The 24,765-nt window shown below is 39.1% G+C and overlaps 1 protein-coding gene across 1 annotated transcript in view; it reads right to left on the bottom strand.

The window, feature by feature from the left end:
* Positions 1-1,941: 1,941 nt before the first annotated feature.
* PCBD2 (pterin-4 alpha-carbinolamine dehydratase 2) overlaps positions 1,942-24,765 on the bottom strand; it is a 49,669-nt gene continuing 26,845 nt past the window's right edge. The window contains exons 3-4 of the mRNA XM_065874151.1: positions 3,390-3,470; positions 1,942-2,197 (exon numbers count right to left, since the gene is read on the bottom strand). Coding sequence (XP_065730223.1) covers positions 2,102-2,197; positions 3,390-3,470 — 177 coding nt within the window. The 3' untranslated portion in view covers positions 1,942-2,101. The remainder of the gene's footprint in view (positions 2,198-3,389; positions 3,471-24,765) is intronic.

Here is a 24,765-nt window from a genome sequence, read left to right as displayed (position 1 = left end):
ATACCAAGAAATCACAGTTTATTTTGTTTGGTGTGATAATGGCATTTTGGTTTCTACAAGAAAATGACCATATTTTCTAGAGATGTTTACGGGAGGATGTAGGGGCAAAATGACATGCTATCTGGGATTTGCTTTTAAATACTTTAGCAAAGAAAAAGGAAATGGGAGATAATATGATGTAACTGGCAAGATCTTGGTAACTGTTAAATCTGGGTGATCAGTACATAAGGGTTGAATGCCCTATTTTACTCTATTTTAAAATATGTCTACACTTTTTCATGTTTAAAAATTCATGTAGAAAACTTTGAAGCACTGAGTTAGAAATCTTTGGTAATAAAATGTATAAAAACTCCCAAATCTATAATATGGGGAAAAGTTTATAAAAACACATGGCTTTGCTTTTTCCTCTTTTTAAAAAAATATTTAATTAATTAATTTACTTATTTACTTTTGGCTGCGTCGGGTCTTCATTGCTGCGCGTGGGATTTCTCTAGTTGCAGTGAGCAGCAGCGACTCTTCGTTGCAGTGCACGGGCTTCTCATTGCGATGGCTTTCCCGTTGCAGAGCACAGGCTCTCGTCGCGTGGGCTTCAGTAGTTGCAGCGCGTGGGCTCAGTAGTTGCAGCACGCGGGCTCTAGAGCACAGGCTCAGTAATTGTGGTGCACGGGCTTAGTTGCTCCGCGGCATGTGGGATCTTCCCGGACCAGGGCATGAACCCGCGTCCCCTGCATCGGCAGGCGGACTCTCAACCACTGCACCACCAGGGAAGCCTGGCAGGTAGATTCTTAACCACTGTGCCACCAGGGAAGTCCCTGCCTTTCCCTGTTAAAAATTTCAAAGAAGTACAAGTTCTAGTGTCCAGGCTCTGGATCTCCCAGTACCCACAGAGTCTGGGGTGACTCTTCTCTCTCTTTCTCCCACCCACCCTGTATACTCCACACCCGCAGGGCAAAATGACTATACCTGCCAGGCCAAGAGAACCAGCCAAAAACTGGCTTCAGAGAGCTCAGCCTCCTTATCATATTCCCATATGACTTCTCAGACTAGAGGCCAGGGTTGGTGGGGAGTTGGGGGGATGAGAAGCTTTGCTTATTGTAACACAGAGTGATTTTTCTGGCCTCTGATGTAAGGCAGGGTATAAAGATGATCCTTGTTAAATCCTACTACTATAAGGCATGTTCCTTGGATAGATACATACACATTCTTTTAATCTACCTTTTAATCTCATTAATAACTACATTCCTGAGTTCCCTCAAAGAACAGTTACTGCAATTTTTAAATAATAGCTTACTTTATATTCCATTTTACTCATGTCAGTGACACATGGAGTAAACAGAGCTCATTACTGGATAATACCCAAGTAGCTTCTAGCTCAGTAGCTACATACCCTCAGTTCAGGGGTCACAACATGCAAATGATGGGAAAAAATGACCCTTGGTTCCTCCTCCCCTCAGTATGTCAAATAATGACCTGGCAAGTTGGTCACTGTGACAGTGAATCCTTTTATTGCCTCACCTTGCTGGAAGCCTTGCACAAGACACTTGTCTTCTTCTTTCTCCCTGTCTGAAAAGGAAGGATAAAACACTAGACAGCTCACCCAATTTTTGAGATCTCTGTAAATTAAGTAACTACTTAAGTAGTAACAACAGCTAAAACCCAAATCAACTTTAGCATCATAAGAATCGTTACATACAGTTAAACCCTTTACCTATAGAGTTCATCATTCTTTTTCTACCTTACAATTGCTCTCCAACACAATGCATTTGTAAAGTCACCATAATCACTTGAATTTCTGGGTTATAAAAATGTGTGAATGCCCCCCCATACCCATTTCTGGTCTTTAAAAATGTTATTTCTCTTTTTTAATATTATTAATAGAATTACCTGGGTTGATTTACCTTATATATGTGATTAGATATAATGAAAAATACCTCAGGCTCAAGTTTAAATCATTTTTATTTAAGCACTGATTTTACAAAATGTGATCGTTCAAAAGGTGAACTAAATTTATGGCTTAATTTGTTCATGTGTTGATAAACTGCCTTCAAAATACATTGGAGCTAGATGTGTATATAAGATTTTACATGCATTTTGGAAGAAATCACACAGAAGCAGCTGCTTTTTCAATAAACTTGGCCAGTTTCACATCTCTTTTGGTCAGTCCTCCACAGTCATGTGATGTGAGAGTTATCTGAACCTAAGAAAGAGAGAAGCAGCTTTGAAAACCCTGAGTTGCAATTCATGATGCTCTCCTTTGGTAGTTCAGAAATCAATCTATTACTCAATATTTATCTTTGAGAATTGAGGAAATTAAATGATTTAGAAAATACTACATTATGAATAAGCAATGCATTTCTAAAACCCAGTAAACTCCAGGCTGGGCCCAGCAGCCTCCTAGGGATAAAAAGGTTCTCTCATAAGAAGGGCAAATGAGCTACCAGAATCTCAAATCTTGACTCTTCGGGAAAAAAAAAAAAAAAAGAGAGAGAGAGAGAGACTGAGGTACCACTTTAACTCCCATTACTTTAATTACACCAACTATTTTCAGGCCACTGAGAAAAACTAAGCTATCAAATGTAATATCTTAGCAACCATGTTAAAAAAGCCCATTTCCAAATTAGGGAAGTGGGGGTGGGGTGGAGGAACAGACTGTTGCCTCTTGACAAATCAATTAAAAAGCAAAAACAAAATTATGGGCAAAGAGAGGCAACTAGGAAATAAAAGTTTATGCTGGTACCTGTATGCTCTGAATTATTGCAATTAAATCACAAAAATGTGAAATCTTCTTTTTTCAAAGAGGACTTTCAAAGAGATAATAGAAATCTCACAGAAATCTAAATGATAAGAAATTCCACATGGCATGATCACCAAGGCAAGGACACTTTTTGGGCAAGTGTTATTCTTCTCACTGTGCCCCCTTAAAACTCCTTGATGAAGTCTTTTCAGTCTGCTCTTTCTCTTAGGAAGGTCAGTTCCCACTGAGAATAGAGAATTTAATAAATAGTTCTTGAGCAAATTTATTAAATAAGGCCTTATCTTTCTTATTTGCTACCATCTCTTTCAATAATTTACCTTAAGAGGGTTTAAAAATTTATCTACATGACAGATATTCAAGTTTCATTCAGGAGTCTAATTTGGCCCAACTTTTCCATACTAGTGTCTGTAGAAGATAAGCATGAAAATAAAGAACTCAGTCACTGTTGTCTTGAGTAGGTCTGAACATTTTTTTACTAATTTGCAGTAATACACAGGGATTCTGAGAGAAAGAATAAGAGAATATTTTCCTAAGCACAGACACTTAGCTGCACAGGATGACAAGCAAGAAAGGAAGGAAGAAGTTTCTTAAACTCCATAATTATGGTGATTCCAAAATCAGGCAATTCGGTTACCTTGTTGTACACATTGAACCACTCCGGGTGATGATTCATCTTCTCTGCTTGTAGGGCGACTCGGGACATAAAGCCAAATGCCTGCATAAGATGAAGTCGAAAGTGATGACTGACAGTGCCCCCTGCCCTGGATCTGAGAGAGATACCAGAGCAACCCGACCAGAAAAAACATGGCTAGAATCCTTAGGGAAGCCTGGAGAATCAAATATGAAAGCGAATGCTCTCCACAGAGCTGGGGAAGCAGTGTAGCAGGACTGTGACCTGCTGCTGGATGGTGAAAAACAATCAGGCTCAAATAAACAAACCGGGAAATTGGTCTCACCCAGTGACCTGTCTGGGCTGTTTAATTTTCCTCAGGACGAGACTCTCCAAAAGAAGGAATAATTTCCCTTTAATTCAGTGTCCTGGATCTCACTACCTGGCCCCAAATCTTAGAAGTCACTTTTCTTGCAGCACTGCTCCTTTTGTTTTTAGTGACTGGGTTGCTAACTAAGGCATCGACCACAAAGACTATGGGAAAATGTCTTGTGAGTGTGTCTTAAGCCAAAGCTCCGGTAGAAATGAACAACCATCCCATCCGCCAGGCAGGACAGAAGGGGATGAGAGACTGTTTTCATTGACATCCAGAGTGGAACAGAAAAGATGGGCTTGCCCACTCAGGGTCTTCTTGCTACTGCCCAGCACCGCCATTTCGAGGAGAAAACACTCCGCCTTGGGGCAGAGGGCTGCAGAGCCAGCCACAGGCATAAGTGGGGGCCTGTAGGGCACTGTCTTCATACCACAGGGAAAGTGCAAACCTAATTGTGTTAAGCAGAAGGCAAACTTGTCCTGAGAGGAAAAAAACCACTTTTTTGCTTGCTTTCAAATTTTTATGAGGGTAATTGCAAACAGTAGAAGAGTTTGTCTCTTCCGTGTCCATAAGGCAGAAATACTTGGTAAGACTCTAAGGAAGTGGTACATTAATTACAAAGTTACAGTGGAATTCACAGGCATTACCCATTACAGCCACATAAATAAATATTTAACTTCTTTACCCCTATCCAGAAAAAACAATCTGATGTTAGTTGCGCTATGTTTTTTGGATCACCAAATGACATAAGAGTGCATTTCCAAGTTAACAGAAATATGGAAGATGCCATTTTCAAACAATTCTGTCATTCATAATGGTTCCTATCTCAGAATCGATTTTATTCAGGATAAAGATCTCCATTTTGACACTTAATGCCTGAAGAAGAGTCTTCCCTATTAGGAAAAGGAAGGAAGTTCAAGAAAAATCCATTTAACTATGTATGGAATTATCAGTAGGAAAACAATATTCACTCTCCCACCCCTTCTCATTTCACAATTTGATTTTCTATGTTAGGGGAAGGAACAAGTCAAATGAGAAAGTTTGTTTTAATTATTCAAACACAGAGTTAACCTGTATTAAATTATTATGAGAATTTTTACCCTGTTTGCCTATAATGCCTTATTCTCATTTAGCTTTAGAAGATTTACAATTTCATCACCACCCCGAGAGACATTAAAGACATGGATTTCTTTCTTTTTAAAAAAAAAATATTTATTTATTTGGCTGCACAGGGTCTTTAGTTGCAGCACGCAGGATCTTTTAGTTGTGGCATGCAGTATCTTTAGTTGCAGCACGCGAGATCTTTTAGTTGCAGCATGTGGAATCTTTAGTTGCGGCATGTGGAATCTTTACTTGTGGCATGCGGGCTCTTAGTTGCAGCATGCAGGTTTTAGTTCCCTGACCACAGATTGAACCCAGGCTCCCTGCATTGGGAGTGTGGAGTTTATTTTTGTTTGGTTTTTGGTTTTTTGCCGTACGCAGGCCTCTCACTGTTGTGGCCTCTCCCATTGCGGAGCACAGGCTCCGGACGTGCAGGCTCAGCGGCCATGGCTCACGGGTCCAGCCGCTCTGCGGCATATGGGATCCTCCCAGACTGGGGCACGAACCCGTGTCCCCTGCATCGGCAGGTGGACTCTCAACCACTGCGCCACCAGGGGAGCCCCCGGGACTGTGGAGTTTTAACCACTGGACCACCAGGGAAGTCCCAAGGACATGGATTTCTGAGCCAGGGATTCACATCCCAATTCTACTACTCAACTGTCATGTGATCTAACTTTGAGCCTCAATTTTCTTATCAGTAAAATGATGATAATAATAAAAGAGTCATGTAATTATTTTTATTAAAAAAAAGAGAGAGAGGGTGGGAGGGAGGGAGACGCAAGAGGGAAGAGATATGGGAACATATGTATATGTATAACTGATTCACTTTGTTATAAAGCAGAAACTAACACACCATTGTAAAGCAATTATACCCCAATACAGATGTTAAAAAAAAAAAAAGAGAGAGAGAGAGATGGGGATATAAGAACACTTAGCACAGCACCTGGCACAGAAGGCACATATTGCTACCACTACTGCTTCTGGCCAAACGACATACCGTAAACCTCACAAAACATAATGGTAAACGAAAAGCCCTCCCACAGACTTGAGAATCTAAGATTCCAGTTGCTTTCTCTCAGAAGAATGGCTCTCTCCTTTTCCCATGTGCGATAAACAGAGACTGACACATGTATACTAGACAAAGATAACATACGGTGGAATAACACTTTGATGCAGACTGACTGGGGAAAACAGCTGAATAACAAGAAATCAGGTGGGCACAGTCACTGTCTAAGTTCTTAAGCCCTGTAGCCACAATTTCTTTGAACCAAGCTATCCTAAAAGGTCCAAAGTGATGCTTAGAATCCTTTAACATTGCCCAAGAGCCAAATGGATCTACTGAATGGATGATCTGAACATGATCAGAAGTGCTCCTCAAATCTCTGACCACCAGAATGCTATCAGCGTAGTAGTAAAATCTATTCCATCACAAATATGACTTAAAAGAGAACATCCATATCCTAAGAGGTACATTGATCAAAGAGAAAGCATCTACCCTATCTACATACAATGTTAAAAAAGAAAAAGTACATCCAAATACCGTCCAAATTTGTATTTTCCTCAGTTTTGCATATTTCCCTTCAACTGTCACCTAATATTTACATTTAATAAAATATCAAAAAGCCTGATAAACAATTTACACAGGATCCTAATTCTTCCTTAGGGAAAGAATACTCTATCTGTTATGGGAGCAAAAAGATAATTCCAAATCCTTCTTCCATATAACAGAACAAATTAATACTCCAAACATTTAATTTTTTAAATAAATTTATTTAGTTAATTTATTTTATTATTAATTTTTTGGCTGTGTTGTTTCTTCGTTGCTGCGCGCAGGCTTTCTCTAGTTGCGGCGAGAGGGGGCTACCCTTTGTTGCTGTGCGCGGGCTTCTCATTGAGGTGGCTTCTCTTGTTGCGGAGCACGGGCTTTAGGTGCGCAGGCTTCAGTAGTTGTGGCACGCATGCTCAGTAGCTGGCTAGGTGCACGTGCTTCAGTAGTTGTGGCATACAGGCTCGGTAATTGTGTTGTGCATGCTCTAGAGCACAGGCTCAGTAGTTGTGGAACACGGGCTTAGGTGCTCCGCGGCATGTGGGATCTTCCCAGACCAGGGCTCGAACCTGTGTCCCCTGCATTGGCAGGCAGATTCTTAACCACTGCACCACCCAGGAAGCCCCAAACATTTATTTCTAAATCCACAAATTAACAACATCCATAACAATACACATTCAAATTAAAGTAAAAGAACTTCTGCAAGGAAGTTAGATGAGTAGGTAGGAGAGGGAAAAAGCAAAACCTCAAAGGGGAATTTTGATTATATGGAATACAATAAAGAAGGAATATGACTAAACAGCAAACTTGGCAGACAGTGAAAAACATCTGTCCCTTCTTTCAAAGATTTATTTTTATAGCCCTAGCTACTTGTTACCAGGATGCCAGTTGGAATCTAAAAGCCTTGAGCTAGCTAAAAGTACAGGCTTTCTAAACCATTCCATCAAAGAAATCTGCTAACAGCCCAAGGCAAAATAGATACCAGCAACCCAGTAAGAAGCTTAGAGAACAGGACTGAGAAAATGGACAAATGAAGTAGAAATCAACACGAGTTTAAAATAATTAGAAAATAACAAATACAGAAAACGAAATACATCTAACATATAGATAACTGTTGCCAATAAGAGAACAACTTTAAAAAAAAAACAGAAGAAAGAAAAAAACTGGACGTGTAATTCAAGAAAAATTTCCAGAAACAAAAGATTTAAGTCTATAGATTGTAAGAATTCAGCCATGTCTACACATTCTAGTGAAGTCAGTTAACTATGAAGATAAAAAAATTCTTTTGGCATCTAGTCAAATAAAATCAACTCACCTATAATGTTGAAAAGGATCTGGCTGACTTCAAACTTCCACATATCAACATTCAACATATAAGTTAGAGGAGCAATGCCTATAAAGACTTTAGGAAATGAAAATGTTAAGAATTTTATACCCATAGGCTTCCCTGGTGGTTCAGCGGTTAAGAATACCACTCTGGTCGAGCTCTGGTCCAGGAAGATCCCACATGCAGTGGAGCAACTAGGCCCATGCGCCAAAACTACTGAGCCTGCACTCTAGAGCCCGTGAGCCACAACTACTGAGCCCACGTGCCACAACTACTGAAGCCCGTGTGCCTACAGCCAGTGCTCTGCAACAAGAGAAGCCACCGCAGTGAGAAGCCTGCGCACCACAACGAAGAGTAGCCCCCGCTTGCCGCAACTAGAGAAAGCCCACGCATAGCACCGAAGACCCAACGCAGCCAAAAATAAATAAATAATTTAAAAAATAAAAAAGAATTTTATACCCAGCTAAACTGTTGTTCAAAATTAATGCAAGAGACATGTTTTTTAAATGCAGTAACTCAGGGAATAATTTCCATTCACACTTTTTGAGGAAATTTTTATTAAAGGATGAAATATAAGTAACTTAGAGATGAATGCGGAAACTATACCAAAGGTTTTGACAGTGAGCAATAAATTCCTTCAGCTCTAGAAATACATTTTAAACAACTGTGGGGATTATAGTTACAGAATAAAATGTAAATGTTATAAACTATTAAAAGGGTTGAAGACAATAAAAATAGGGAAGGTAGATGAAAGTTAAAAAAAAATCTTTAAAAGCTGAAAGATCAAGTGTTAAAGATATATTTAAAAGTATAAAACATAAGCACTGGAACTAAAAAACAATATGAACTAAAATTTTAGTTCCTAAAAGTAAAGTAGGAAAAAGTAGAAGTGTAATTTTGATATTGCTTAGTGGGGAGACCACTATCTAAAGAAATGCTAGCTAAATGCTATCTAAAGAAATGGAGGATTACATTTGCTATGTAAAACTATAGATTTAATAGTATCCACAAGAAGAACGAAATTTAGAAGAAAACAAGAACAAAACAACTTAATTCACAATTAAGTAAAGGAAAACACAATTAAAATGCAACAAAAAAATCCTACAATCCATATAATGATTTAAGATAAGGGAGAAAAGAGTATATTGGTTCTGTCAGGTTTTATAAGACCAAACACCTTTCCAATCAATAAATGTAAAGAGCCTAAATCCAACCAGCTAAAATTAAGAAGAGAGAACGTTACAATGGGTCACAAAGCAAAACTCAACCACTAGAAATAAAAGGACATAGTCAAACGTAACTTCTTTTAAGAAATCATAAGGGTAATTTAAATTATAAAGTATATCCACAATGAGGATGAAGATTGAGTAACTGTGAATATCTATATTGCAATAACGTAGCATCAAAATCAGTGAGACAGAAATGACAGGGCTCATGGGCCAAAGAGAAATATTTGTAGTTGGAGACTTTAATTCACATCTCTTAAGCCATGGCAGATTAAGTGAATAAAAGTAAGGATATGGACTACTTAAAAACATAATTTAAAAGGTAGATGTAATTGATGTATTTTAAACTCTAAAACTTGAGAATATAGCTTTTAAAATATATTTGGAACATGCACAGAAACCTAATATATACTACCCCACAAAGAAAATCTCAATAATCAAAAAGTAGAAAGAGTACTGATAACATTCTCCAATAAAATTAAAAACAAAATCAGGACACTAATGTAGCAAAAAGTAGTACCTGAAACAATTTTAAATCCTTCTTTTAAAACTCTTGGGTCAATGTTCATTGCAGCACTATTTACAATAGCCAGGACATGGAAACAACCTAAATATCCATCAACAGAAGAATGGATAAAGAAGATGTGGCACATATATACAATGGAATATTACTCAGCCATAAAAAGAAGCAAAACTGAGTTATCTGTAGTGAGGTGGATGGACCTAGAGTCTGTCATACAGAGTGAAGTAAGTCAGAAAGAGAAAAACACATACCATGTGCTAACGCATACATATGGAATCTTAAAAAAAAATGGTACTGATGAACCTAGTTGCAGGGCAGGAATAAAGAGGCAGACATAGAGAATGGACTTGAGGACATGGGGTGGGAGGGTGAAGCTGGGGCGAAGTGAGAGTAGCATCGACATATATACACTACCGAATGTAAAATAGTTGGCTGGTGGGAAGCAGCAGCAAAGCACAGGGAGATCGGCTCTGTGCTTTGTGATGACCTAGAGGGGTGGGATATGGAGGATGGGAGGGAGGCTCAAGAGGGAGGGGATATGCGGCATGTGTATGCATATGGCTGATTCACTTTGTTGTGCAACAGAAACTAACATGGTACTGTGAAGCAATTATACTCCAATAAAGATTTTTCACAGAACTAGAACAAAAAATTTCACAATTTGTATGGAAACACAAAAGACCCAGAAGAGCCAAAGCAATCTTGAGAACGAAAAACAGAGCTGGAGGAATCAGGCTCCCTGACTTCAGACTATACTACAAAGCTACAGTAATCAAGACAGTATGGTACTGGCACAAAAACAGAAAGATAGATCAATGGAACAGGATAGAAAGCCCAGAGATAAACCCACGCACATATGGTCACCTTATCTTTGATAAAGGAGGCAGGAATGTACAGTGGAGAAAGGACAGCCTCTTCAATAAGTGGTGCTGGAAAAACTGGACAGGTACATGTAAAAGTATGACATTAGATCACTCCCTAACACCACACACAAAAATAAGCTCAAAATGGATTAAAGACCTAAATGTAAGGCCAGAAACTATCAAACTCTTAGAGGAAAACATAGGCAGAACACTCTATGACATAAATCACAGCAAGATCCTTTTTGACCCACCTCCTAGAGAAATGCAAATAAAAACAAAAATAAACAAATGGGACCTAATGAAACTTCAAAGCTTTTGCACAGCAAAGGAAACCATAAACAAGACCAAAAGACAACCCTCAGAATGGGAGAAAATATTTGCAAATGAAGCAACTGACAAAGGATTAATCTCCAAAATTTATAAGTAGCTCATGCAGCTCAATAGCAAAAAAACAAACAACCCAATCCAAAAATGGGCAGAAGGCCTAGATAGACATTTCTCCAAAGAAGATATACAGACTGCCAACAAACACATGAAAGAATGCTCAACATCATTAACCATTAGTGAAATGCAAATCAAAACTACAATGAGATATCATCTCACACCGGTCAGAATGGCCATCATCAAAAAATCTAGAAACAATAAATGCTGGAGAGGGTGTGAAGAAAAGGGAACACTCTTGCACTGCTGGTGGGAATGTGAATTGGTACAGCCACTATGGAGAACAGTATGGAGGTTCCTTAAAAAACTACAAATAGAACTACCATATGACCCAGCAATCCCACTACTGGGCATATACCCTGAGAAAACCATAATTCAAAAAGAGTCATGTACCAAAATGTTCATTGCAGCTCTATTTACAATAGCCAGGAGATGGAAACAACCTAGGTGTCCATCATCGGATGAATGGATAAAGAAGATGTGGCACATATATACAACGGAATATTACTCAGCCACAAAAAGAAACGAAATTGAGCTATTTGTAATGAGGTGGATGGACCTAGAGTCTGTCATACAGAGTGAAGTAAGTCAGAAAGAGAAAGACAAATACTGTATGCTAACACATATATATGGAATTTAAGGGAAAAAAATGTCATGAAGAACCTAGGAGTAAGACAGGAATAAAGACACAGACCTACTAGAGAATGGACTTGAGGATATGGGGAGGGGGAAGGGTAAGCTGTGACAAAGTGAGAGAGTGGCATGGACATATATACACTACCAAACGTAAAATATATAGCTAGTGGGAAGCAGCCGCATAGCACAGGGAGATCAGCTCGGTGCTTTGTGACCACCTAGAGGCGTGGGATAGGGAGGGTGCGAGGGAGGGAGACACAAGAGGGAAGAGATATGGGAACATATGTATATGTATAACTGATTCACTTTGTTATAAAGCAGAAACTAACACACCATTGTAAAGCAATTATACTCCAATAAAGATGTAAAAAAAAAATTTTTTTTTTTAATTAAAGTAGCTGAAAAAAATCAGAAAAACAAAACAAAACAAAGAAACAAAAGTAGAAAAACTCGGATCAAAAATGAAATCAATACTAAAGAGAAAATAATTATTATTTATATTAATTAATAGAAATTAATAATGTAAGCATTACATATGGATACATCTAAAGCAATAATCAGAATAAACATCTTTAAATACTTAAATTATCTTAAATTAATGAACTTTAAAGAATTAAAATAAATTAATTAAATATCCAATCAAGAAAGTAGATAAATAACAAGAAAATAAATTTAGGGAGGAGAGCAGGAATGAATATAAATAAAGGGAAAAGCAAATGTAAATTAATTAGGAAAGAGATAAAAATGGTATAACTACTGAATCCAGAAGCTGTATCTGGAAGAATTATAGAATAGAAAATTGGTTGCTTCCTATAAAAACAAACAGAAAGGGGTCACTGGTGGCGCAGTGGTTGAGAGTCCGCCTGCCGATGCAGGGGACACGGGTTTGCGCCCTGGTCCGGGAAGATCCCACATGCCGCGGAGCAGCAAGGCCCGTGAGCCATGGCCGCCAAGCCTGCGCGTCCGGAGCCTGTGCTCCGCAACGGGAGAGGTCACAACAGTGAGGGTCCTGCGTACCGCAAAAAAAAAAAAAAAAAAAAAAAAAAAAAAGGCAACACGTTTCTTAACGGGGAAAGACTGGAAGAATTCCCATTGAAGTCAAGAATAAAAGAAGCCAAAAACATGTCAATAGGCTTCTTATAAACACAATGAATTAGAAAATACACTGGAAGAAAAGTTCCCATCTAAAATGGCACCAAAAATTATCTAGGAGTAACCTTAATAAGAAATGCATAAATTCTACATACAAAGAACTTTAAACCACTACTAAAAAACAGATGGTGGAGTGGTGGTTAAGATTCCGCCTGCCATTGTAGGTGACATTGGTTTGAGCCCTGGTCCGGGAAGATCCCACATGCCACGGAGCAACTAAGCCTGTGCACCACAACTACTGAGCCTGCGCTCAAGAGCCCGTGAGCCACAACTACTGAGCCCACGTGCCACAACTACTAAAGCCCGTGCGCCTGGAGCCCATGCTCCACAACAAGAAAAGCCACCACAATGAGAAGCCCGCGCACGGCAACGAAGGGTAGCCCTTGCTCACCACAACTAGAGAAAGCCCGCGTGTAGCAACGAAGACCTAATGCAGCCAAAAATTAAAATAAATAAATTTTTAAAAAATAGATAAATCTTACTAAATTTTTTTCTGTATGACAATAAAAGTCAACAAATTAAAAGACAACAAACTGTATTTGCAGTACACATTTCCTTAGCATATCAAGAGATCTTATATAAATTAATAAGAAAAAGACCAAACACCCAATTTTTTTTAAGGGGGCAAAGGACATAATAGATAACAGAGAAAAGAAATCAAATGGTTCTTAAACGTAAAAACTGCTCCATCTCATACATAAGAGGCGTACAAATTAAAACTAAGTTATATGTCAATTTTATCTCAATAAATCGGGGTGGGGGGAACTAAGTTAAACCTATCAGTTTGGCAAAGATCAAAAAGTTTGATAATATTCTGTTAGTGAAGATACAGGAGAAAAGGCACTCTCATATTTTTGGTGAAAATAAGTTGATATAATAATCACTATGGAAGAGAATACAACAACATTTATCAAAATTAAAAATGCCTATGCCCTTAGGAAAAAATATGATTACGTCTTTCGGCCAAGCAATTCCACTTCTAGGAATTTGTCCTGCAGACATACTCACATGTAAATTACAAGAATGGTCACTGCAGCACAGCCTGTAACAGCGACAGGCTTGAAAGAGCCAAATGTCCATCAACAGAGAGCTGATTAAAATGTATTATGGTACATTTATTCACTGGAATACTATGTAGCCATTAAGAAGAAAGAGAAAATTCTTTATCCTCTGACTAGAAATACCTCCAACATGTATTACTAAATGGGAAAAAATGCATAACACTAGTCTATAAATTATATAAAAAGAAAAGAAAAGAAAGTATGTGCATTAATATCTCTGGAATGATATATAAGGATCTGGGAATAGTGAATGATGGGGGGTGGAGAGGGAGAACTGGGTGGTTGAGAATCAGGAACAGGAAGAGGCTTACTATACTCCTTGGTACCTTTTGACTTTTGAACCAATATATATATGATCTACTTTAAAAGTTAGCTAGCTTGGGAAAAAAATGAAGAAGCCATGCAAATGAAGGTCTCACTGTAAAGGGAGCTGGGATCCTGTGATGTACGTAACCTGGTTCATATTAAAATATTTTGGCTCACGTTAACTTCTTAACATATGCCTACCTGTTTAGGTGGGTTTTTAGTGCCAATTTATAGCATAGTTTGTCTATGAGCCATGTTCTGTTGAGCCACAGCTATTTCAAACAAACATATGTCCAACAAATAGCATATAATGGCTGATAATGGTTTCAGTCTTTCCTCTATTGCAAATTACAAACGTTTTATGAACAAGTCCATGAATGCATGATGAAGTATGACTTTTTAAGTCACTCTGCCATTTTATGGAATGTAAGCATTACAATCACAGTAAATTGGGCCAATGAAGTTTGTCATTTGGAAATCTCCAAACCATCAGCAATTAAAAGATTTTTCCATGAACCCCAAATCAAGTATTCTTTGGGAACTTTAATTTTCTTAAAGTTCCTTTTGTTTCAGTTTATTCCATGAAAATATGAAAGACTATCAGATGCACAAAACCGAAACAAAAATCCTGTATTGATCTGTGAAATGTTTAACAGCACCCTGAATTTAAAATGCAGCTTCAGTCCAAATAACATGATTTATTAAAGTTCTAAGACTTAACTTCTAGCACATATTTACAATATGAATCTGTCATTACTCAGGGCAATTCTCTTTGATATGTTCTTTAAATCAGCTGCCTTTTATATTTTGATTATAGACTATTTTAATTATGCACTAAAAAAGAACATATCTCCCACTAAGAAAATGAGCACCAGCAACTCCAAAGTAATTTCCCCAGTACAATCTCCATTAAGCCTCTAAATACTTCCTTTACTAATTCAATGAATTAGAACTCTATTGTTTATGAATCACCTTTATGTTTGTAGGCCTATAACCCTTCTTTTATAAAACACAATTGCTATGGAAGGAAACGATATTTATGTCTGATTAGAAATGCAAACACTATTACATAAATCAGTTTGGGCATTTCTTCACGTCTTGAAACATGATCGGCAATTTAGTCTAATTGGTGATCAAGGAAACTATCTTGTGATCAATTAAAGTAATTACCAAATTCCGGCAACACAACCTACCTTAATTTCAGCTAGAGTCTGCACTTCTTCAACTTTAATTAAAAATAATGAAAATTATTAAGCAAAATGCACAGCAAGATCATTGCCAAGCACGCACATGTCACAGGACAGGACCTTCCCTTGGTGTTGGTGACTGATCCATCACATAAACATTGCTTGGTGCACCAAGGAAAGGCATTCTTTGCCCCCAGAATATGATTACATGCCTCACGATGACTTTCTCTGAAAAACACTCAACTGTTCTAGCCACTGCAAAGGGAACATCAGATCTTAATCTGCAGGCAACAGACGCATATTCTCAACTTGCAACACGAGAAATGTGAGGAGCAGATCCAACCAAAGATGTATTTGATCATGCTTTTTTTTCTCCAAACTGTCACTGGTATTTTGACACAGTGCTCAATTGCAGAGACTTTAGGGTCAGAGACCTAGGTTCAAGTCCTGGCTCTGCTATTCACTAGCTATGTGACCTCAAAGAAATTACTTAACATTTGAAGTGAGTCTCAGTTTCCTCATATGTTTAAAGGGGATAATTCATGTAACAAATTTTACAGTATGACAGGCATTCTATTAGGCACTCAGTTAATGTTACTGTTTATTATCATCATCAACACTTTAACATTATAGTGTCTATGGCCTGGAAAGGAAGAATTCCTTTCCTAAACCTAGTACAAAAACAATAGGAAGGCCAAAGAAATCCACCTATGCAAGGCTGAGAAAACCAGAAACATATTTAGAACGGTTTCTCGATGTATCCTCAGAAGAAGATTTCCAGTGGAACTTGCAATCTGTCAGTGAGCTTCTTAACCAAACAGGTGACTCACATCTCCCTGAGAAGCCAAACTAAAGGCCTTGCCTGCAGACCATCCCCTAGGCAGTCCGGTGTGCGTGTGTCTGTCTGGGCAGACAACCCCGGCTGATCCAGGGGCCCTAGGCTACCTGCCTTCCACGTGTTCTACTGCAGAGCCCAACATTTCCAACAACTCAGGCCAAGAATACCCAACTCTGAAGCTAAAACTGGCTTCCCCAGGCACTTGAGACAATGTCCACAACCTACTGAAAGAGCAGCCCACTCTGCTGTGCCTTAGGCTGAATTAGTGCCCCCACAGTTGTGGCAATAAGTACACCACCTGTGAGATAGCACACTCACTTCTAAACATTACTTTCAAAAGCTGTACGCACAGAACCGTAATATTTTAGAGCCGTTAAAAGAAGTTCCTAAGTCACCATTTTTTTTGCAATAATCATAATATCCTAATTAGGCCATTTCGAAAAATAAGGCAGCTCTTTTAGCTAGTTACATGGTACTACCTTCAATGTATACTGTTAAATGAAAAAGCAAGGTGCAAAACAGTTTTCTTTGCAGAATCAGGATTTACAATTACATTAGTAAACTCCTCCTGAATTCCTAGGGAGACTACTGTTTGATAAAGGTCTACTACTATGAATCCACTCTTCTCAAGGCAGCAGAGTTAAGCAACATGAACACCTGTACACACAATTTTACCTAAGAGTCCTTCATTTTTGTTCCATTTTCAGTGAAAGTTCTCTAACTAGCTAAGTTTCACACAGCTTTCTGTGCCAAAAAGACGTTCTGACCAGGATGACCACAAGCTGAGAACACCTTTACCACTCATTTCCGAATTCCTCTGCACATATATTTAAATTACATTTCCCCGTATCATCATCAGCTACTACTGGGCAGACCAACAGCTAAATCTGATTAGCTCTTTCTAGAATTTCTCACAATCCTTTAGTTTTGCTTCTTGGAATCAGCACATTTCACCAGCTTTCTATCCATCCTTTCCCCCTAAAGCAGACCAAAACAACGGTTTCAAAATCACCCGAGAGGAATCCACCAGAGAAGCCATTAACGCCGATTTCCCTAATGTCAAAATAACTTCTGATGCCTCACTGTTCACTGCTGCTATTCATTACTGCCAATCGGTTGCCTCAGAAAAGTCCTGTTGGAGGTTTTCTTTCCTAACCTGCTGATAATCCATATCTGTTAGCTTTCAGGAGTCTTACGGGGGAGAGGTATGGCAAAGACGACCAAGGTTTTCTGTTTGTTCTGTTTTAGCCACCCTGTAAGAATTACAATTTACACTCCTTCATGTTGTGATCATTATGAGGTTTATGAAAATTCAAATTTATATAGAAAAATATCCCTAGGCTTCAACTTCATGCATCCAAACCACTACGATATATGGAGTATACGGCCAAATACCTTTTTAAAAATGGAATTTAAAAAATGGAATAATATGCAAAATGGCAGTCTACTCCCTATCTTTTCTTCTTTATAATCAACTGGTTCCTTTTAAGAGATGCAACTAGTACGTACACTGTATAATTCCAGTTTATATCTGACGGGAAACTGCCTTGCCTTATTATATATATAAGGTTGTATATGCACCTAATTTTAAAAAGAGAAAGAGAGAAAAGACAAAATGGTTTCTTTCCGCCCAAACTGGGATGTGTTATATTAAACTGAAAGTCAAGATCCGGTAACAATAACCAAAAGGGTGGAGGAAGAAAACAAGGGCTCAGGGCAAAAAGAACACCCACTCCCCTACCATCTGGGTGTGGGGACACTCAAAAAGCATTTTAAAGAAACAAAGCAGGGGGCTTCCCCGGTGGCGCAGTGGTTGAGAATCTGCCTGCCAATGCAGGGGACACGGGTTCGAGCCCTGGTCTGGGAAGATCCCACATGCCGCAGAGCAACTGGACCTGTGAGCCACAATTACTGAGCCTGCGCGTCTGGAGCCTGTGCTCCGCAGCAAGAGAGGCCGCGACAGTGAGAGGCCAGCGCACCGCGATGAAGAGTGGCCCCCGCTTGCCACAACTAGAGAAAGCCCTCACACAGAAACGAAGACCCAACACAGCCATAAATAAATAAATAAAAATATTAAAAAAAAAAAAAAAAAAAAGAAAGCAGTATCTGATCTGGCTTAATGGTACAGTAAATACATTTTCTACAAGCGGTACACATTTTGTAAAACAGTCTCATTCCACTTCACAAAATAATCCGATGGTATAAAAAGGTCTGCACATTGGTGAATTCATACTTATCCTTTCTTTTACTTATTTTTAAACAAGAATCAAGTCTCCTTGTAAGAGTTTTTAGGTACAGTTTTAGCAACATTTGCCAATATTTTCTGTAGGAAAAATACATCACCCAAATATTCAAGCCCCATCAGACATCCTGATCATTCCACAGAGGACATCCAGTGATAGACGGCTGCAATGCATCACTGGAAGAAAACAGCCTGCCAGACCCGCTTCTCAGAAAACGATGCCAATCCAGAAGAAGCCCGGTGTGGAAACACACCATCCCATAAGTCGTCTGTATTTATTTGTTTCAAAGTGCACACACAGGCTATGAACTTGGAAAGGTCCCTGAACCTGTCAGTCTTCAGACACTGAGCTGAAGCAAACCACAAATATATTCTGAATTTATCCTCAATCTGTTATGATGAGGCTTAAGGAGAGCTCTCTTCCTACCCTTACTGATTGAAACTAGGTACTTTTTTGGTCTTGTGTTCTAAACAGTATCACTAAAGAATTAGAAGAAAAATATCAGGGCTTGAGGCACAAAGAGAGTAAAAAAAGCTCAGCACTTACCCTATTTTTGGTATCAAAAGATCACAAGGTCTGGTGGGGGGTGTCATCGTATCCCGAAAAGTTCTAATCCCAGCTCTGCCTCATTCTATGGTCTTAAGCAAATCCTAAATCTGTCTCACTTCTCCCAGCCTTTGTAAATCGGAGGCTCTACTACTTCTTAAGTTCACTGGAAGTGTACGGAGGTCTCATAAGAACACGCAGAGTGCTTTGCACAAAAAATGTGCTACTGTGGAACACTGAAAAGGTTCCAATTTGCTTGAATCCTACACAAAGTAATTTTACTCCATTTTTTTAATCTAGAAAATTTGCTCTGTGTAGCCAAATAAATTTAGATGCATCCTGAATACAAACGAAAAACTCTCTGTGTTGAAAATTCACAAATAACTCTAATAACTCAGAAGACAGTAATGAATAGAGGAAACATTTAAAAGAATAAATGGTTACTTAAATCAATTCTTTTTGTAATATTCTTACATAAATTACCTTAACTTCAGCTGTTGATCAAGTAGGGTTTTGGGGTTTGGGTTTTTTGCTTTTTTTTAAAATAACTCACAAAATCCTGAAAGAAAAAAAAAAAACGGTTTGTTTTCCTGGGCGTATGTAAATGGGAAAGTTTTTCTCCTCCTTAGAGCAGGCTCCCATATGGTTCCACCACAGAGCAGTTGCCTTCTCTGTGCAGGTGAGGGCTGACGGGCAGGCAGCACACAGCAAAGCTCCATCTCCGCACCAAGACCTGCACAGCTCACTTACAATCCCATCAGAGGAAAAGAACACAACTAGCTCTAAAACCCTAGGACAAAGAAAGCATACAGATCCTGATGGAGTGAGAGTGCTTTGCCATTTGATGCAACTGCTAAAGAGAAATTCTTCCCTTTTGTTTTTATAAGTTTATTATTTCATACCTATGCAAATCATACTTTATATATTAGGCAATAATATTTGAGAAATACTCAAGTCAAATTAAAGGCTTCAATAGCCTTGCCAAAAGCACTGTGATTTTCCTATAAAAAAATTATTCCAATTTGTTGATCTTACATAGGATGAAACATACTGTAACAATCTTCATAATTTATGTCCTGTTGGGACACAATGATTTAAAGTAACATAATACAGAGCCGCATCATGGCTAATCTAAACCACCTGACCAGATAAACACCAGCTTCCCTTCTCTCTTCAGCAAGGGCATTTCTGTTTATTGTCATATCATTTCCTCATTCTAGGAACATGCAGAATAAATGCAGCCAACCTGCATTTCAGTGGGAGGCTGAGCTGGCCTTTCCCATGTCAGGAGGTTTGTGCGCACACAGGTACCAGTACAATGTCAAGGGCTTACAAGACAGAAAACAATCCAAGAATTCCACCCTCAAAATCATTTACAGTGAAGCAAATATGGATTCATCCAGTACAATCCGGACCAGGTGTGGTGTTATAAACCACAATCTTTGGGCTTTTATTGTTTTGTAATGTCACTGAAGAGGTAATTCTTTAAAACAAATTATGGGGCTTACTATGAGCCAAATTTTTATAAATGCTTCAATCATGCCTCTTGCCATGCTCACAGGCACTCATGATCTGATTAACCAAACTGAAATGCCCAAATTAACCAACGTATTTTGGGGGTGAGGAAACTTGGTAGACGAGAAAGACAAAGAACCCATAGGGCACTAACCATGGCCATTTCTGGTGCACGACTGCACAGGCAGATTTCAACTTGTGGGCTTTCTCCAGGGCCCAAATCCCTTCGCCCTCCTCCCATGTGCAAACCTTACTGGGCAGAGGGAAGTTTTCAGGGGGACTTAAGGGAAGGTTTAAAGTTTCAGTCGTGAAAGAAAAAGTGCAGGAACACATGTGCATTCAGCAGATAACAATTCACTGAAAATATTTTAAATCAAAACAAAATGCCTGTCTGACCAAATTTTTATAAACTTGGTTGGGGAAGAGGAAAACAAACAATTGTATAAGGGTGGTTTCAAATACTGCTTTCTGCTATTACTGAGAATTTTCAAAGCTTTTCATGCTCCATTGGAAACAGCTCTGCTTCACAAGCTGTTCTGGTTGGTCCAGCCAAAGAAACGGTCTGATACACTTTATTACAAGTTTATCGATTTGCTTACCCAGGCAAATATATTTAATTATCTTTGCCCGTGAAGACCAGTGTAAAATAGGATTCCTCCACTGAAAGCGATGAGATTACTTAAACACAAGTGGATGAGACAGAACTAGCAGATACTAGGCAACTGCATCCCAACCCCAGCTCCACTGAAGTCCACACTACAACATCCTAACTCAAGTCCACCAGTCCCTGAATGCACAGAAGCTAAGCCAACTTGACTAGCACCATTTTTCAGTCTCACCCGTATCTGCAGAGGAAAGGAGACAGCAAGTAGTTACATTTCTATCACAATCTGGAGCTGTTTTGATTTGGGAAATTAAAGGGAAAATACCATTTTGGAATATCCTTTTTCAGGCAATAAAATAACTTAGGGGGCTTCCCTGGTGGTGCAGTGGTTGAGAGTCCGCCTGCCGGAGCAGGGGACATGGGTTCATGCCCCGGTCCAGGAAGATCCCACATGCCGCGGAGCGGCTAGGCCCGTGGGCCATGGCCGCTGAGCCTGCGCGTCCGGAGCCTGTGCGCCGCAACGGGAGAGGCCACAACGGTGAGAGGCCCGCGTACCGCAAAAAAAAAAAAAAAAAACGACTATCAGTCCAAGAATCCAAAACCTGGGTCCTTGAGCAAGCTACATGTCTTGGCTAGGTTGAGATTCCCATCTGGTCATAGGGAGATGATGTGTACCAACTGCATAGCACAGTGCCCTCACACACACAGTAAAGTTCAATGAAAAAGAATATTAGCTAATAAGAATAGTAGCAGCATACAATGGAATAACTACACAGCCATAAAAAATAATGAAATAATGCCATGTGCAGCAACAACATGGATGGACCTAGAGATTATCATACTAAGTGAAGTAAGTCAGAAAGAGAAAAACAAATACCATATGCTATCACTTATATGTGGAATCTAAAATATGACACAAATAATAATAAAATAAAATATGTCACAAAGGAACTTATCTACGAAACAGAAACGGAGTCACAGACATAAAGAACAGACTTGTGCTCGCCAACGAGGAAGGTGGGTGGGGGAAGGATGGAATGGGTGTTTGTAGTGAGCAGATGTAAACTATTATATAGAGAATGGACACACAACAAGGTCCTACTGTATAGCACAGGGAACTATATTCAATATCCTGTGATAAACCATAATGGAAAAAATATGAAAAAGAGTACACATATATGTATAACTGAATCACTTTGCTGTACAGCCAAAATTAACACAACAATGTAAACAACTATACTTCAATAAATTTTTAAATGATAATAATAGCACCACCTAATAGACACAAGGAACAATTTACCTCTGATTACTTCCTGATTATTTCAGCATTAACCATAAATTGTTTTTTTTTTTTTTTTTTTTTAAATATAATTCATTCTGAGCTGCAATGTAGAGGTAGTGTTTTTTGTTTTTTTTTTTTTTTAAATTTATTTATTCATTTATTTATTTTTGACTGTGTTGGGTCTTCGTTTCTGTGCGAGGGCTTTCTCTAGTTGTGGCAAGCGGGGGCCACTCTTCATCGCGGTGCGCGGGCCTCTCACTGTCGCGGCCTCTCTTGTTGCAGAGCACAGGCTCCAGACGCGCAGAGCTCAGTATTTGTAGCTCACGGGCCCAGCTGCTCCGTGGCATGTGGGATCTTCCCAGACCAGGGCTTGAACCCGTGTCTCCTGCATTGGCAGGCAGACTCTCAACCACTGCGCCACCAGGGAAGCCCCCATAAATTGTTTTATCATTTACTTGGATACACCTGAGTAGACTCCTTTCTGATTAAGTAGCACCCTCTGAACATAATTAATTCTTGCTGACTATGTATGGATCATAGTCTATCTCAGGGGCTGAAATATCACTGATTCTCACTGTTCCATTCTGGATAAAGAAGGAAAGGGGAAAACCCAAAAGGCATTTAAAAAAACAACCACTCCAGGCCAGGCATTCACACAAACCCGCCATCAGGCTGACCATTCCTGTTTTGCATAGGAGAGAACTGAGGCTCCAAGAGGAGTCAACCACCTAACAAAAAGTGAGGCTGGGATTCGAATTCAAGCATGCCCAACTCCAAAGCCTCCGTGTGGGTTCAGGACAAATCTCTCATGTCAGATTATACTTTTTCCATTTCTTCCTTTTACCTAAAAGCTAATTATAGCAAAACTAAGTTTCCTGTAATTTTTCTTCTAAAAACTTAATTACAAGAGAAAAATAAAGCATTATAGAAGGTTTAGAGAAAGAAGTAAAAAACTATTATATATTTTGTTTTTATTTTTTCCCTGTGCCCTTTTCCCCACAACTGTCATGATAATATTCTTTTACTGTGGATCCTTAACCGTCTTATTACATTAAAACATCCTACCCATTTTCCATGCGGCTCCATGGTCTTCTTTACTTATTTTTCGAAGCTGCATAGAATGGATAACTTTCTCTTATAGAAACTATTTCACGTAAATAGTTCAATCATATAGAAGAGAGACATGTATACAAATATGTCTTTTTAAGCCAAGCCTTCTGAACACAGATTCTTTTTTTTAACTGAAGTAGTTTATTTATGTTTCACGTGTACAGCAAAGTGATTCAGTTGTGTGTGTATATATATATATATATATATATTCTTTTTCAGATTCTTTTCCATTATAGGTTATTACAAGATATTGAAAAGATTCTTTGAATTCTCTACCAATGCACATTGTGGAATTTCAGAGGTAAAACTGAGAAACAACTGTATAACTGGGGGTTTACGGAACAAATGAGAAGCCTTTTTTTTAAATCCTTTTTTTCGAAATCCAGTGAGAACATTAGACTGCATAATAAAGTCTTCTTTAACTGAGCGCTTATTAAAGCAACCGATTAGTTCAGGTATTAACTGTCTGCTGTGCCAAAACCATGACAACTGAAACTGTTAGAACAAATACTCCACCCACCAAACTGGGAATGGCAGGGTCATCAAATCCTCCAGTGTGCAGGCAGTGTGCCCTGTGGAAAGATCCCCAGAGTAGCCTTCTCTGGGACCTGAGTTCTTATCCTCAAATATCTCTCCCAGCCACATGTGACTGTGAGCACACCACCCAACTTTCTTTTTTTCCTGTTTTTGGCTGCGCCACGTGGCTTATAAGATCCTAGCTCCCCAACCAGGGATTGAACCCGGGCCCTCGGCAGTGAGAGTGCGGAGCACTACCTGCTGGACTATCTGCTGGTGGGAAATTCCCACCACCTGACTTTCACACTGAGCTCCCCAATTTGCCCAGGGGAGGACTACTCACTGAGGGGCAGAGAGAAGGCCCAGGAGTCAGGATACAAAAGAGCTCTGTTTTCATCTTTAATGCTTAGAGAACAGAGTACTGCTCTGAAATGATCTGCATCTTAAGTTTTCAAAATTAAGATATTGGCAGAGTTTCATAATGAAGTCAAAGTCTCCATTACCCTCTTGGTTTGCCTAATCTCCCTCAAGCACCCAGTGAAAACTTGAGGCCATGCCTACCCTGGTTTCTGAGATGTATTCTTCATGGAAACCTTGAGAGTTACGGCCAGCTGCAAATCCCAGGTTATAATAAAACAAAAAATATGCTGATCTGTAAATATGGGGAGTGGGCATGAGGTCAGAAATAAATTGGGGGGTGGTTCTGAAAGAAATGCACAATCCAGAGAGCCATGTTTCACGAGACCAACAGGGTCGGAACTGGCAGGGACTGTAGCCCAAATCCCCAAGGCTCAGAAAAGCATGCCTTACGATTTTTAGTTTGAATTTGTTTTCTTTACAAAAAAAGGTGTGCTGCTTTAACTTTAAATCTCTCTGGACTCATGCAGTATGATATGGAAAAGTGCCCAAAAAGTCCTGTGATACAGAAAGACCCAGAAGGGAAAGTGAGAACTCCCACCTTGGATAGTTACTCCTCCCTCTCAGCCCTGGCCTCAGAGGGTATT

This window comes from Phocoena phocoena, chromosome 3 (genome assembly GCF_963924675.1).
Source record: "Phocoena phocoena chromosome 3, mPhoPho1.1, whole genome shotgun sequence".
In the NCBI taxonomy this organism is placed as follows: Eukaryota; Metazoa; Chordata; class Mammalia; order Artiodactyla; family Phocoenidae; genus Phocoena; species Phocoena phocoena.
The sequence above is the reverse complement of the archived record's forward strand: the minus strand, read 5'-3'. Positions and strand labels throughout refer to the sequence as shown.